Raw genomic sequence first — 13,702 nt, 5'->3', positions numbered from 1 at the left:
AGCTCACAGGTGCTGGAGACGGCTCAGCGAGGCGAGCGTGGGTCAGACCGCAGAGCAAACTACAGTGCTGTGATCGTGTGTGAGTGTGAGCAGTGCATGTGAGTGTGAACATGTGTGTGAGCAGTGCATGTGAGCACATGCATGTGAGCCTGTGAGCATGAACACGTACGTGTGAGAGCACATGCGTGAGTGCAAGCATGTGCATGTGAGTGAGCACGTGCATGAGTGAGTCTCAGCGTGTGAGTACATGCATGAGTGTGAGCTTGAGCACATGTGTGTGTCTGTGAACGTGTGAGTGCGAGCACGTGTGTGTGAGCATGTGCGTGTGAGCGTGGATTTGGGGTCGATTGGATAAACATTTGGTCTTGAGTAAACTGAGGCTCAGGGTTTGACTCTCTTATGCCCTGGAGAGCAGGATCCTGGATGCTGGCGGATATGGGGTTTGGCGTGATTCCACGGAGGACCCTGTAAATAATCCCATAGCTTTCACCTGCCTCTGAAAGGGTTAAAGAGAAACGTGCTCAGCACTTCTCTGGGGGCACGTGGGTGTGATTTATTTTCCTTTGCCCTCTGTGTATCACCTTTCTTCCTTCGGACAAACAAGGCTCAGCTGTCAACACAGCTCATGGTCTGTTGTCCGATTTCTCGTTAGGAATATTCGCTCCGCCCTGGAGGGTGCTGGCGGGAAGCATCTGATCTCCGTGGATGCCCATGCCTGTCTGGTCGGCCAGTTGTTCTCAACAGCCCGGTGTTAGGACCCAGGAAGGACGCGGCAGCGAGGGGTATAAATAGAGAAGCCGACCAGAACAAAGTTTGAGGAGAGAGCCTGACATCATTGCCTCTCCACCCAGAGCTGGGGCCGGCGGGGCGTCGGGCTGAGTCAGCGCACACACGGGCCAGGCCGGGCAGGAGCGCCAGGACCCGGCGCCCCCGAGGGTCTTCTCGCTCAGCCCACTTCAGGGAAGGAGCGAGGGGTCCGATCGCCAAGCCCGGATGGAGACAGACTGAGACTCCTGAGAGCCAGGCTAGCCCGACGGCGGCGGACGGCCCCGTGGGGCTCTGTGAGCGGCGGCTGGCTGGGGGCTGCCCTCCCGGGACGCCGGGCCCCGAACATTCTCAGCACAAGGGAGAGACGCCCGTGAGCTCTCAGGACGGCCGCGTTCCCCACACTAAGGAGAAGCAGAGCTTTTCTTTCCGGAACCTGTGAAAATGTCCCTTTCCCGGGGAAGTGAAAGTTAGGGCACGTGCTGGGCAGCAGACCCTCAGGACCGGGGCTCGGGTGGCACCCTGACCCCCGGGCAGCCATGAGGGGGCTGCTCTGGGGCGGGCACCCCTGGCTGCTACTGATCTTTTGGGATTTCCAGGTAACGTCTCCGAGCCGCTCTGTCTGGGGTCGGACTAGAGCTTTCTGCCGGCGGCTGCCCCGCCGTGTCTGACCCTCTGGTCTTTGTGTGCAGGTCCGCGGAGCCTTCTCCAGGTCGCTGGCCCATCCAGGTAAGGGAGCGTCCCCCTGTGCTCTTCCCGCCTGGCTCGGGCCTCCCGACGCGCTTCGCTCGCTCGCTTACTCGCTCGTCTCCGCGGCCAGTGGAGGGCGGCCCCTCCGCGCGCCCCTCTGCCCCCCGCCCCCCGGCCCTGCCTCTCGTCTCCTGGTGCTCTGCTCATCCCGGGGTCACATCTTGGTGCCTCCAGGTGTGGCTGCCGCCCGGAGGGCTCGGGCTCTCGGTCGCTGCCATCTTACGATGAAGGGAAGGTGCTGTCCTAACTCCCGCCGTGTGTCTTCATGCTGACTTAGGGCTCCATTCTCTCTGTCCCCATCCCAGCTGGGGCTCACTGTCTGTGGGCCAAGGCGAGTCCCCGTCTGCAAGCTGTCCCCGAGTGGTGTGGCCGTGTCGCAGGTGCAGGCGTGTGGAAGGAGGGGGCCTGGCGAGCAGCGGGAACCCCCTGGGGCCGCGGTGCCCTGGGCCTCCTGGCTGCCTGTGTGTGGGGGTGAGGAACCCGTCGAAGTCCCTGAGCCCATATACTCGAGAGCCATGTGAACGAACCTGACCCGTTGAAGAGCACGCCTCTGACTCAGAGCTCCCACCGGCCACTGTCCCCTGCAGCCCAGCCCCCTCCCGGGCACCATCCAGAACCTGTGGGCACAGCCAGCACCCCCGGGCCACCCAGGTACAAGGCCAGCCTCTGCGGAGAGTGCCAGGACCTCCGTCATGGGGCTGGACCGACACGGCTCCTTTGCGGGTGATCCAGCAAGGCGGGCTCACCGCCTGGACGCCCTGTTTCCGTGGCAGGTGTTGCTGTTCTCTTCACCCGCACGCCCAAGTTAAGTCTGTTGGAAAAGGGGTGAAGGCCGTGAATTTCCGTGCGCTCCTCTTTCCCCAGAGTGCGGACACAGGCATCACACTGAGGAGCGTGTGTGTGTCTGCCCCCGAGGCTCTCCCCTTCCCGCCGGGGCCGGGCTCCTGCTGGTTTTCTAGTGCACAGGAGTGAGGGAAGGTGTCGGCGGGCAGACGGGGGGTAGGGCGGCCCCCAAGACGCAGGCTGCTGCCTGGTGGGAAAGGGAGCCGGGAAGCGGTTCCAGATCGTACCCTGGCCACGTTGCACCCACACACGTATCCACAGCCATCCACGTGCATGCACACCCACACGCATGCACACACATCACACCCAGGTACACCCACACATGCACACCAGGTACACACCCACACGCATGCACACCCACGCTCAGGTACACACACCCCCACCCACACCAGGTACACACCCACACACATGCACACACACCCACTCCCTTGTACACACACCCACATGTATGCACACACGTCCAAACGTACCCCTCACACCTGTGCACACGCACACGTGTGCACCTGGACCCTTGGCCCTCAGCTGCAAGGAGCAGTTTGAATTCCGTCTCTGCTCCACATGGAAGCGTTGCTCCTCTCACCCCCTGACCTCGGGTGGAAGCTGACTTAGCTTCCTCCGTGACCAGCACCGCGGACACAGCATGGTGGCGGACGAGCGTGGACGGCCGTGAGCACACAAGCCCGCGCGGAGAGCTGGAGCTGCTCAGCCCTCTTACCGACGTCCATGCCCGCGGGCTCCCTTCCTGTCTCCCTTCCCGTGTCTCGGGGTCTCTCCTCTTCCCCTCCGCCACAGGCTCTTGATGCTTCATCCCCTCTCCTCCTCCTCCTCCTTGACCATGATGACAGAGGCGGACACACCCCGGACACGACCGTGGGTGTTCCCCAGTGGACGAAACCCTACTGCCTGTGTTTTCTTCCTTCCCCTTCCCGCTCCTTCCTTTTCTCTGTGTCTGTCAGCCTCTGTGTCTCTGTCTCTCTGTATGTCTCTCACTGTCTCTATCTCTGTGTCTCTGTATCTGTCTCTCTGTCTCTGCCTGTCTCTCACTATCTCTGTCTCACTGTCTCTGTCTCACTGTTTCTGGGTCTCATTATCTCTATCTCTCACCGTCTCACTGTCTCTGTTTCTCTGTCTCCATCTCTCTGTCTCTCACTGTCTCTCTGTCTCACTGTCTTTGTCTCTCTACTGTCTCTCACTATCTCTGTCTCATTGTCTCTGTCTCTCACTCTGTCTCTCTCTGCCTCTGTCTCTATCTCTCACTGTCTTACTGTTTCATTGTTACTCTGTGTCTCACTCTCTCTGTCTCTCTGTCTCTGTCTCACTCTATCTCGGTCTCTCTCTGTGTCACTATCTCTCTCTGTCTCTATCTCTCACTCACTCTCTCTGTCTCTCACTCTTTGTGTCTCTGTCACTCATTCTGTCTCTCACTTTCTCTGTCTCTCACTCTGTCTCTGTCACGCTCTCACTCACACTGTCTCTCTCTGTCTCTCACTCTGTCACTCTGTGTCTCAGTCTCTCACTCTCTGTGTCTCTGTCTCACTATCTCTCACTCTGTCTCTCACTCTGTGTCTTTGTCACTCACTCTGTCTCACTTTCTCCCTCTGTGTCTCTCTCCCTCTGTGTCTCTCTCACTCTCTGTGTCTCTGTCTCTGTGTCTCTGTGTCTCTGTCTCTCTGTGTCTCAGTCTCTGTCTCTCCGTTCTCTCTCTGTGTCTCTCTGTCTCACTCTCGCTGTCTCTTTCTCTCTCTCTGTCTCACTATCTCTCACTCTGTCTCTGTCACTCACTCTGTCTCTCACTTTCTCATTCTCTGTCTCTCTGTGTCTCTGTGTCTGTCTCTGTGTCTCAGTCTCTGTCTCCTTCTCTCTCTGTGTGTCTCTGTCTCTCACTCTGTCTCTCACTTTCTGTCTCACTGTCTCTCACTCTCTCCCACTCTGTCTCTCACTATCTCTGTCTCTGTCTCACTCTGTCTCTGTCTCTCTGTCTCTCTCTGTGTCTCTGTCTCCCCTCCTCTCTCTCCCCCCCCTCCTCCCTCCTCTCTCGTCCTTACGTCCACATCCCACAGGGAAGTCCGACCCCCGCGGTCTGTGCGGCTCCCGCCCCACGAGGCCGCCTTCCCTCCTGCTGCTGGGGTGCCAGCCGCAGGGTCCCGGGAGGAGCCCCGGGGGGGAAGGCCCAGCCCAGCGCCCGTCAAGGGCTCCGGCTCACAGACACACAGACGTGCGGGGACCCCGTTCCTGAAGGGGGAGCGTTTGCAAAGCACCCAGATCCCCGCCCCGCAGGGAACGGCTCCGTAAATTGTCACCCCGAGTTCCGAGGATCGCGGAGCAGCCTAGCGGGCGCTCGGACGCACATTCTGTGGGGCCCCCGGCGCGTCCCCTGACGGAGCCCGCACCCTCCTGCAGGCGGGAGCAGGGGGTGCGCCGAGGTCGCAGGGTACAAGGTGGCGGTGGGCTCGGACACGTAAGGGCGCTCGGGGGCCACGAGAGCGCGGTAGGTGCCGAGCGGGAGGTGTGCACGGACTCGGGGCCAGCCTCCAGCAGGGCCCCCCGTTTCTGCCGCGGCCACTCCAGACTTGCCCCCTTAAGGTCGTGCCGGGGCTCGCAAGGCGTCCCCGTCTTGCTGTGACCGAGCCCCCTGCCTCCCGCGCAGGACACGCTCAGCCAGCCTTGGCCTGACCCTGCGCCTCAGGTCGAGGGTGAGAGGAATCCGCGAGGTCGGCCGGCCTGCTGCGCGGCGGCCCCGGGGGCGACGTCCTCGGCTCGTCTGTCCACACTCTCCTCTCTCTCTCTCTCTCTCTCTGACTGTGGAGAAGTGACAGCATTAAGCGTTTCCTCTGGCCCCAGGCCGCTGAGTCCTCGCTCTGTTCTGAGGACGGTGCTGGGAAGCACGATGGTTGATAGGCCTAAACCCATAAACGGCGCCGGCCAAGAAATTGAAGGGCATTTAAAAAGTTTACCCACATGCTGTTTAGATAACGTCTCTAATGAGGAAAAGGGACCTTATGTGACTCCGTTCCCAGGCCTCGGGTACACGGAGCTGCTAGTTCCGGCTCCGGGAGGTCAGGGTCGCTCCGCTCGCGGCCCTGTTTAGAGGTCAGGGGGGCCAACGCAGGTGGTTACGGTGATTATTCCCTCTGGTTGCAGACTAGTTATTTCTCTGTGCAAATCGACAGTTTGTTCCCTTTATGTATTTTTTTACTGAGGCGTAATTGACATTATTTTAGTTTCAGATGTAGTGTCATGCTTGAATATTTGTACATATTGCAAAATGATTGCTGCAATAAGGCGAATTAACATCTGTCACCACCACGGTGTTATATGGTCTGCAAGGGGCTGTCCAAACCACTAGGTCCTGGCAGAAACTTCGTTCATCTTCCCCGTGCAAAGGGAAGTGTTCATGGTGGAATTTTTAAAAATAATGTTTATACTCTACGGAACAAATGGAAATTTGACCAGTAGAGGTTCTTGGGGTATAGATAGGTTCAGAAGTATATATATATATATTCTTTGTTTATCCATTCATTTATCCATGATTACATTTCATCATCTATCCTGCCTACATAGTTTGAAAAAATTTATCACTAAGATTACCATTTTGGGGAGAATCCAAATGCAAAAATCTGGAGTAGGCAGACAGACAGACACACCCCAGGCCCCGTGTTAGACGTGAGAATGTGGTACAGATGGATCAGAGAGCCTGACACAGCAAATCTATTAACAAACAAAAGTATTCGAGTACTAGTAAGTGCTGTGGGCGAACAAGTAAGCGGTTGGCAGAAAGGGCGGAGGTGGTGGTGCGTGGGCGTCACTGGGGCCGAGCTCCGGTGGTCGGGGCGCTGGTGCTCGCGGCGGGAGGAGCATTGCAGGCGGGGACTGGTTTCCTCCGTGGCGTACGCTTGTGTCGAACGATCATGGGCCTCCGGGACGGACTCTCCTGCAGCTTCAGGGGATGAGGTTCCCGCTCACGAGTCACAGAGAAGGGGCGGGCGTGTGGGATCGGAGGAAAACCTGAAAAGGAGAAAGGAAGGGAGGGCTGTGTTAACACTCCTTCGGAGCATCAGCTGTCCGCGCCAGGCTGAGTCCAGCACGTTGCACTGGGATGAGAAATTGTTCCTGGAGAGCTCGATCTAACCGTGGTGGTGTCAGCTGAATAGCTCTCTTGCTCCGTCATTTATTCGTTAGGGCCGAAGTCCCAGAAGGAGTCGCGTGATCAGCTTGCTGTCTTGCCTACGCAGACACGTCTTTTTTTTTTTAGATTTTTTTTTATTTATTTGACAGAGAGACACAGCAAGAGAGGGAACACAAGCAGGGGGAGTGGGAGAGGGAGAAGCAGGCTCCCCACAGAGCAGGGAGCCCGATGCGGGGCTCGATCCCAGCACCCTGGGATCATGACCTGAGCCGGAGGCAGACGCTTAACGACTGAGCTACCCGGGCGCCCCCGCAGACACGTCTTCATGGGGTTTATCCGGTGGAAACCAAGGTGCTTGTATAACCTGGACATCTCAGGTCACCTTCTTTTTGGGAACGTAGCCCCAGAGGGTCTTTCTTACTCCCAAAAGAACGAGATTTCCTTGTTCTGATGACACTTGTAGGGCTATGGGTTTTTATGCCTGGGGTTGTAAAGGGGAACCTACGTGTTGAAGTTAGTTCTTAGGCACGTCTTGTTAGCGCCATGCAATGCTTTAGTTAGAATAATCACCATAATTGCTAACATGAGGATTTGGGGAGATTTCGAAGACAGAATCAGCAAAATCTGAGTTTCTGACTTCTTCCTAAAAGCGGGAGAAATGGCCGTGCTGAGCAGACCTCCCTGCAGGGCCACAGGGACCGGCTGGGGAGCAGCTTGGTCCTCAGACAGGACACACACCTCCCAGAGGGCCGCAGCCCCCACCCCGAGACCCTCGGCCCCACCGTGGTGGCTCCCGTTTCTGGCACCTGCTGTGGTTCCGCTGCCCCCAGGTGGAAGACCGTCGTGAACATCCGGGCCCGGCCCCCGGGCACATTTCAGCTTGCAAGCCCTCCACTATGCATCTCCATTCCGCCCGACCATCTGTGTTGCCCGTACTTGGCGTCTGGGGCGACGCAGTGGGGTGTTGTCCTTGTCTGAAGTCCGGTGATATGGGATAGCAGGCTGTCTGCGGACCCCAAGCCCCTTCTCCCACAGACTCTCGCTAGCTCGGGGGGCTTCCTGTGCGAACAAGACCACCATCCCTTTACGCTCTCAGCCTTTCTGCCCAGAACGATGGTGGCCGATAGTGAATGGGGATGATAGGGAAGGATTTACCATCCACAGCGTTGATTGGATGAAGATGTGGGTTGTGAAGCAGATTCCGCACCTGTTCTTGGCACGTCGGATGGCATTCCCTTTTCTGACCGCACCCCGCCCCGCCCGCCCCAGATGAATAACAAATCAATGATGTTTCCCTCTTCAAAATGAATAGCCTACATTTTAGGGGGGAAAAAAGCATGGTAGAAATGGAAATGAGTATTTTTGATTTTGACATTCCAGAGTCTCCGTATTGCATCCACTTCTGGTGGACATCAGCTGAAGTCACGTGTCTCCACGTCTTAAGCTTTTAAAGGAATGCATGTCCAAACATTTGAATAAAACAGAAATATAAAGGAATAGAAATCTTATGTCTTCCATGCAATTGCTCAGTTTCCTCGCCCCTAAAATACGGCTGTCCATTTCTAGGCTATCCATGCAGAATCTCTCTCTCTCTCCCTTTCCATCCTTCCCTTCCCCCTTGCAGGCTGAACAGCTGTGTTTTCCACAAATAGCTGATACTAACACATTTTCTCTCACCTTGATTTTTTGACAATACAGCTTGAGGAACATTTCACATCAGGACCCGTGCATCGGCTTTGTCCTAATTACATCCTGGTCCATTATTGTAGGTGCTCCATCCTTAGTACCTGGTCTCTCTGCTGATGAGCATTACCTTTGTTCACTGCTTTCCGTACTATAAAAAAAAAAAAATCCTGCAACAAATACCCCTGTGCGTAGCTCTCTGATCCCATGTGTGAGCCTGTCTCTAGCACAAACTTCCAGGAGCTGAATTACTAGATCAAAGTGCACTTGAAATGTGTATCGTCATTGCGGTATTGCCCTCCAGAAAGGCGGCACCTTCCACCCAAAACGTGGTCAAATTCGCCAACTTAGTACTTCTAACTGTTCGTCAGTCAGCTGGCTGAGCTGGGACAGGCGAGCTCACTGAGTTTAAGCATGCCTCTAAAAATTATTAGCAACGTTGAACGTCTTTTCATATATTTAAAAATAATTTTCATTCCTTTTTCTTTGAACTGCCTGTTGATGTCCTTGGCCCCAATGTTCTGTTGTTGGTTTAAATTTTAATAGTGGGAGTTTTAATGAATACAATAAATTTAATACATTTCTTTAAAAAGAAATCAGTACATTTCTGTCCCATGTATTACATAAACATCACTCCCCAATTTGATTTAGCTTGATTTATTTTTATGTGTGGAAATATTTTAAAAATTCACATAGATGTATCACCTGGTTTCCTCAGAAGCTTTTATGTTTTATTTTTATTACATTTAAGTTTTTTTTAATTTAATTTTTTTTTAAAGATTTTATTCATTTGAGAGATAGAGCGAGCACAAGCAGAGGGAGTGGGAGAGGGAGACGCGGGGCTCGATCCCAGGACCCTGGGACCATGACCTGAGCCGAAGGCAGATGCTCAACGACTGAGCCCCCCAGGCGGCCCTTAGAGACCACTTTTATCATAAGCTAGTTTCACGTGTGCGTGGCGATATTTACAGGTCTTTTCCACCGAACTGTCTATTCGTACGCAGTGCCAGATCCTCTTTGTAGTTGTGACCTCGTGACAGGTCTCACTGTGTGTGAGGTCCGGGTCCCCCGCCCCCGCTGCTCTCCCTGTGCAGGTTTGTGGGTTATTCTTGCTTGTTTCCTTTTCTTGATAAGCTCCGAAATGAGCTTTCCCTCACACAAAATCTCTCAGCATGTTTACAATGAATTTCCTCATGTTTATATATGAATTCAAGGGTTGGTTGACATTTTTATGATTTTGAGTTCTCTTTTCCAAAAACAGGTTACAAAATTCTTCATTATTCAAGGGTGCTCGTCCATCCCTCGGTATTATTTTATTGTTTTCTTTGTGAGAATTTTGTATGGTTCTCATTCTTTTGCACTTAAATGTCTTCCCTTTGTGGGCTGCATTTACAAAAGAGAACTTTTCTTCCGTTCTGTTTTCGCGTTATCGTTTGAATACAGGGAAGCTGTTTACTTTCACGGGTCACATCTGTATAAACCTCCTTACTCACTTCTTTCCTGGTGGGTAACAGGGCTTCATTGTACCAAATTCTTTCCTTATTTGTAAGGATGTTTCCTTTTTTCATTCTCATTGTGAGGCATACCTCATTTGAAAATAATGGTCGTATTATCTCCTCTTTAAACATTTTTTTACGATGAATAACACAGAGACAACTTCATTAATTTTTCCTTCTCTACGATCTGGCAGACCCTTCGGGCGGTTGATGATTATGCCGTCACCTGGACCACTATGTCCACTTCTGGGAACTAATCACAGAGAGCTAATTGGGGAGCAGATTGGAGCCAGGCGAGGGGCTGAGTGCGTGGGGAGGCGGTGCCCCCCAGGACTATCCCCCAGACCCCACCACGGAACCTGGATAGGAGCAAATACATGAAATAGTTCATGGGGTATTAAGTAGGACGAGCAGAGTAGGACAGGGCGCATCTGCACGAAATCCTGTCTGCTCAAAGTACGAGGGTCGTAAAGAAATCCTGAAGTGGTTACACTTAGTATGTTGGAAGCAGGGCGAGAGCAGAAACACCAGGCGCCGTCTTGGGGAGACTTGGAGTGAGCCTTGCTCCTCAAACCCAGCCGGTGAGGCGATTTCTGAGGAAGCATCGGCCTCTCGTGTCTACAAGTAGGCAAACAATATAATTACCTGACAGGTTATTGTTACAATAGAACAAGGAGGTGTTTGTTAAGAGCCTTACATGAGGTCAGTGATATTGGTGCTGGTTTCCTCCTCTTTTTAAATCATTTTAAGCTATTTCTTTCCCTTGCCTGATTGCATCAGGTGTGTCGTCTAAAACAGTATAAAGCAATAGCGGGATAGTGGCCGTTCTTGCCTTTCTTCTGACCCGAAAGGACACGCTTCTTGTGTGGCCCCGTTATGCCTAGAGCGTGTGTTGAATCTATTCAGATTCCTCCTCAGCGAATCCCACAGTCGCTGTGGTGTTGCTCCTCCCTCCGCTCACCGTGTGGAGGGGCAGCGGCTCTTCCGTCCTGATGGCGATTTAACATGTTTATTCTTTTCTTCCCCCCCCAGGATTTGAGGTCTTGGCTTCTGCTTCCCATTACTGGCCGCTGGAAAATGTGGATGGGATCCATGAGCTTCAGGACACAACTGGAGGTAGACATGGGTGGTGAGAGACCCCGAGGCCGCAGGAACGGGAGATGCGGGGTCGGGGGCTGTCGGGGGACACGGGCGTGGACACCGTCCACTTTGAAGCCAGGAGATTAGTGGAGATTAGGACACGCTGGGGAGCTTCCCCCTAGTCCCTGTTCACCCAAAGTATTTTATTTACTAGAACCTTGGTGTATTTTTATCATGGAAGGACAGAACTTGTGGTTCAAAATATCATTAACGTGTGTGCCTTCCCCCCAACAACCTTAAAGCAAAAGCAGCTGTTTGAAGCTTGAAGCTGAAGATGGTGGGTCGGTCTGCCTACGAGTCTAGATGTCGTTTTCTAGACAGACCAAACTGGCATCCTCTGCATGCCTGCCAAAACGGGGGCCACTTGAGCCGAGTGCCGAAGGGTGTGCAACCAGCACTGCTGTGCATGTTCGTGGGGTCGCCGGTTCCCTCAGCAGGGGTACCCGCCGACCGATCGGCCTCTGCACACATCACTGGCAGCTCTCTCGAAAAGACCGAACAGCACCCAAGATGCTCCCAAGCTCCCTAAGTCCACGGAAAATACAGCCTCTATGTGACCGAATTCAGACATTTGCCGTGAGGAGAAACCCCAGATGCCCCCGAGCACTTTCTCCCATTCCAGTAAAGAAGCATTCCCAGTACAAGTTTTGAGTGCCTTGGGATGCTTTTACATTTTAATTTTATTTCCTTGTTGCTCTTGAGTAAGTCACATGGCTGTGACCTAGGCAGCAAGGTGATTGCAACCATCCCCGCACAAGCTCACGTCGGGTCTCTCTGTTCTGTGCGCTGGAGTTTCTATAAAACACCCCCACACTGCTGACTACTGGCTTTCCACACCAGCACACTGGCATTTTCCTTACCTAAGGAAATCACCGCCTAAGATTCTAAAATGTTTCCCTTAAAATCTGTAAACCGAGAAGCATTCTGGCTGGACTCTGGGCCACTGGTGTCCTCAGAGTGGGGGCCGCCAGGGAGCAGGGACCTCCGGGAGGCTGGAAGGACCCACCTGTGCAAGACCAGCCCGGGGGCCGTCAACTTGCCCTCCTGCCAGCCTGCGCATGGCGTGGGGCATGGCGGCCACACGGGAGACCCTCCTGGAGCTCTGTGTTTTCTCAGAATGGTCTGCACCGCAGGGGTGTAAGCTCCCTGTGGAGGTCATTGCATGACCAGCTCGCGTGAAAATGGACTGCTTCCCACCCCCCCGTTACAATCTCATCTCTCTTCTCAGGGCCTTTATTTTAAAACCTGTGAAAAGAGACCATCCCACCAAGTGGAAACACATTGTCGACATAATTCCTTGTTCAGGACACAGAAACTAACCCTTTAGTAGTTATTTCAAACAGTAGCTCAGATACTTCTGTTCCTCTCCTAACCCCTCGACACGGCTCACTGCTGTGATCAAACCAGGAACGTTGGGTGTCTTGAGCCTCTGCCCCTGTGGGGGGTTCTTGTAAACTCCTGTCATCACCAAGACACAATAGGTCGCGGCTGAATTTTGTTGACCGACACGTTAACTTCCCGAGAACTCAGCGTGTTCATGGGTGTCCCAGAACACGCAAATGGTGATGGTGTCACTGCAGCCCCTGGATCTGTTCTTCATGTGACGATGCCCGGCTGGCTCGTTTCGGTTCCATCTCAGGCTTCTCCAGGGACAGAGAGAGGAGGGTCCGTCGGCACCATTTGCTGCTGGGGACAGTTGAATGGCTTTGGCAGCCATCGGGTGCTCGTGCAGCTGTGTTATTTGTCGCTGAATCCTCTGTCGTTGTGTCCACGTGTCGTGATACCATGCCGTCGCCTCCATGCTGTGTCCCCGGCTCATCAGTTGTGACATCACCACCACGAACCCTCTCGTTAAGGCCATTTTACGGCTGAGCTCAGTTCCATATCTCTCAACCAAGTGTCAGAGGGCACTGGACGCAGCACATCGGAGCCCACGTTTGTGGCGAGAGCCAGCAGCCATCACGCCCTGGCTCTGGGACTGGGGGGCCAGGGCGTCAGCCACAGTGGCATCCAGCACGTGGGAGGGCAGGGGGTGTTGGGGGGAGGCAAGGTTGGGAGAGAGAATCCAAGATGCTTGCCAGGTGAAAGACCGCTTCTCGGTGCGCGTCAGGTTGAGAGATATGCCGGTTCCATTCGTCGCTCATGTCACTCATTTGTTGTGCTTTTTCTTTTGTCGTCCCACCTAGTGTTGCGAACCCACAACCTCACTGTGCTTCCTTCCCATAACTCTACCTTTGTTCGTACCAATGACTCTGCCTACTCAAATTTCTCTGCAACCGTAGGTGAGCACTTGTATCCTTCCGTTCCGTGTTCGGTCAAGTTTGGATCTGCAGTGAATCTAGGGGCCGGTCCGATTTGGTTCTATATCAATTCACTTTGTCTTGGCTAGCGAACAAGTCTATACCCAAGAACGTGGCCCAAGACCCGGGATGTTGGGGGTACCGGCTTCCAGCTGGGTTTAGAGGTAGCGCCATGACAGCGGTGCATTAGAAGATGCATGTAAGCTTCACGTGACCAGGGTCTCCCGAACCAGCTGCTTGCTTTCAGACCGACACATGAGATACTTCCTAAAAATAGAGATTGTTTGGGTTTTTTTTTTTTTTAAGATTTTTATTTATTTATTCATGAGAGACAGAGAGAGAGAGAGGCAGAGGGAGAAGCAGGCTCCCAAGGAGCAGAGAGCCCGATGCGGGACTTGATCCCAGGACCCCGGGATCATGACCTGAGCCGAAGGCAGACGCTTAACCATCTGAGCCACCCAGGCGCCCTGTTTGGGTTTTTAAATGGTGTATATTCTTTGGGGGAGGAAAAGCATACCCTTTGAATGAAAAATTGAAGTTGATTTTAAGATACCTCCCCAAAAATTTGATCTCTTACAAACATTAAAATCAGCGTGTCT

At 53.6% G+C, this 13,702-nt stretch overlaps 1 protein-coding gene across 1 annotated transcript in view; it reads left to right on the top strand.

The window, feature by feature from the left end:
* The first annotated feature begins 799 nt into the window (after positions 1-799).
* ADGRD1 (adhesion G protein-coupled receptor D1) overlaps positions 800-13,702 on the top strand; it is a 127,609-nt gene continuing 114,706 nt past the window's right edge. Inside the window, exons 1-4 of the mRNA XM_035016701.1 lie at positions 800-1,364; positions 1,458-1,494; positions 10,696-10,779; positions 12,990-13,085. Coding sequence (XP_034872592.1) covers positions 1,305-1,364; positions 1,458-1,494; positions 10,696-10,779; positions 12,990-13,085 — 277 coding nt within the window. The 5' untranslated portion in view covers positions 800-1,304. The remainder of the gene's footprint in view (positions 1,365-1,457; positions 1,495-10,695; positions 10,780-12,989; positions 13,086-13,702) is intronic.

Source organism: Mirounga leonina, unplaced genomic scaffold, assembly GCF_011800145.1.
Source record: "Mirounga leonina isolate KUSES-001 unplaced genomic scaffold, KU_Mleo_1.0 Mir_171, whole genome shotgun sequence".
In the NCBI taxonomy this organism is placed as follows: Eukaryota; Metazoa; Chordata; class Mammalia; order Carnivora; family Phocidae; genus Mirounga; species Mirounga leonina.
Note: the sequence above shows the minus strand (reverse complement) of the source record. Positions and strands in the feature narration are given on the sequence as shown.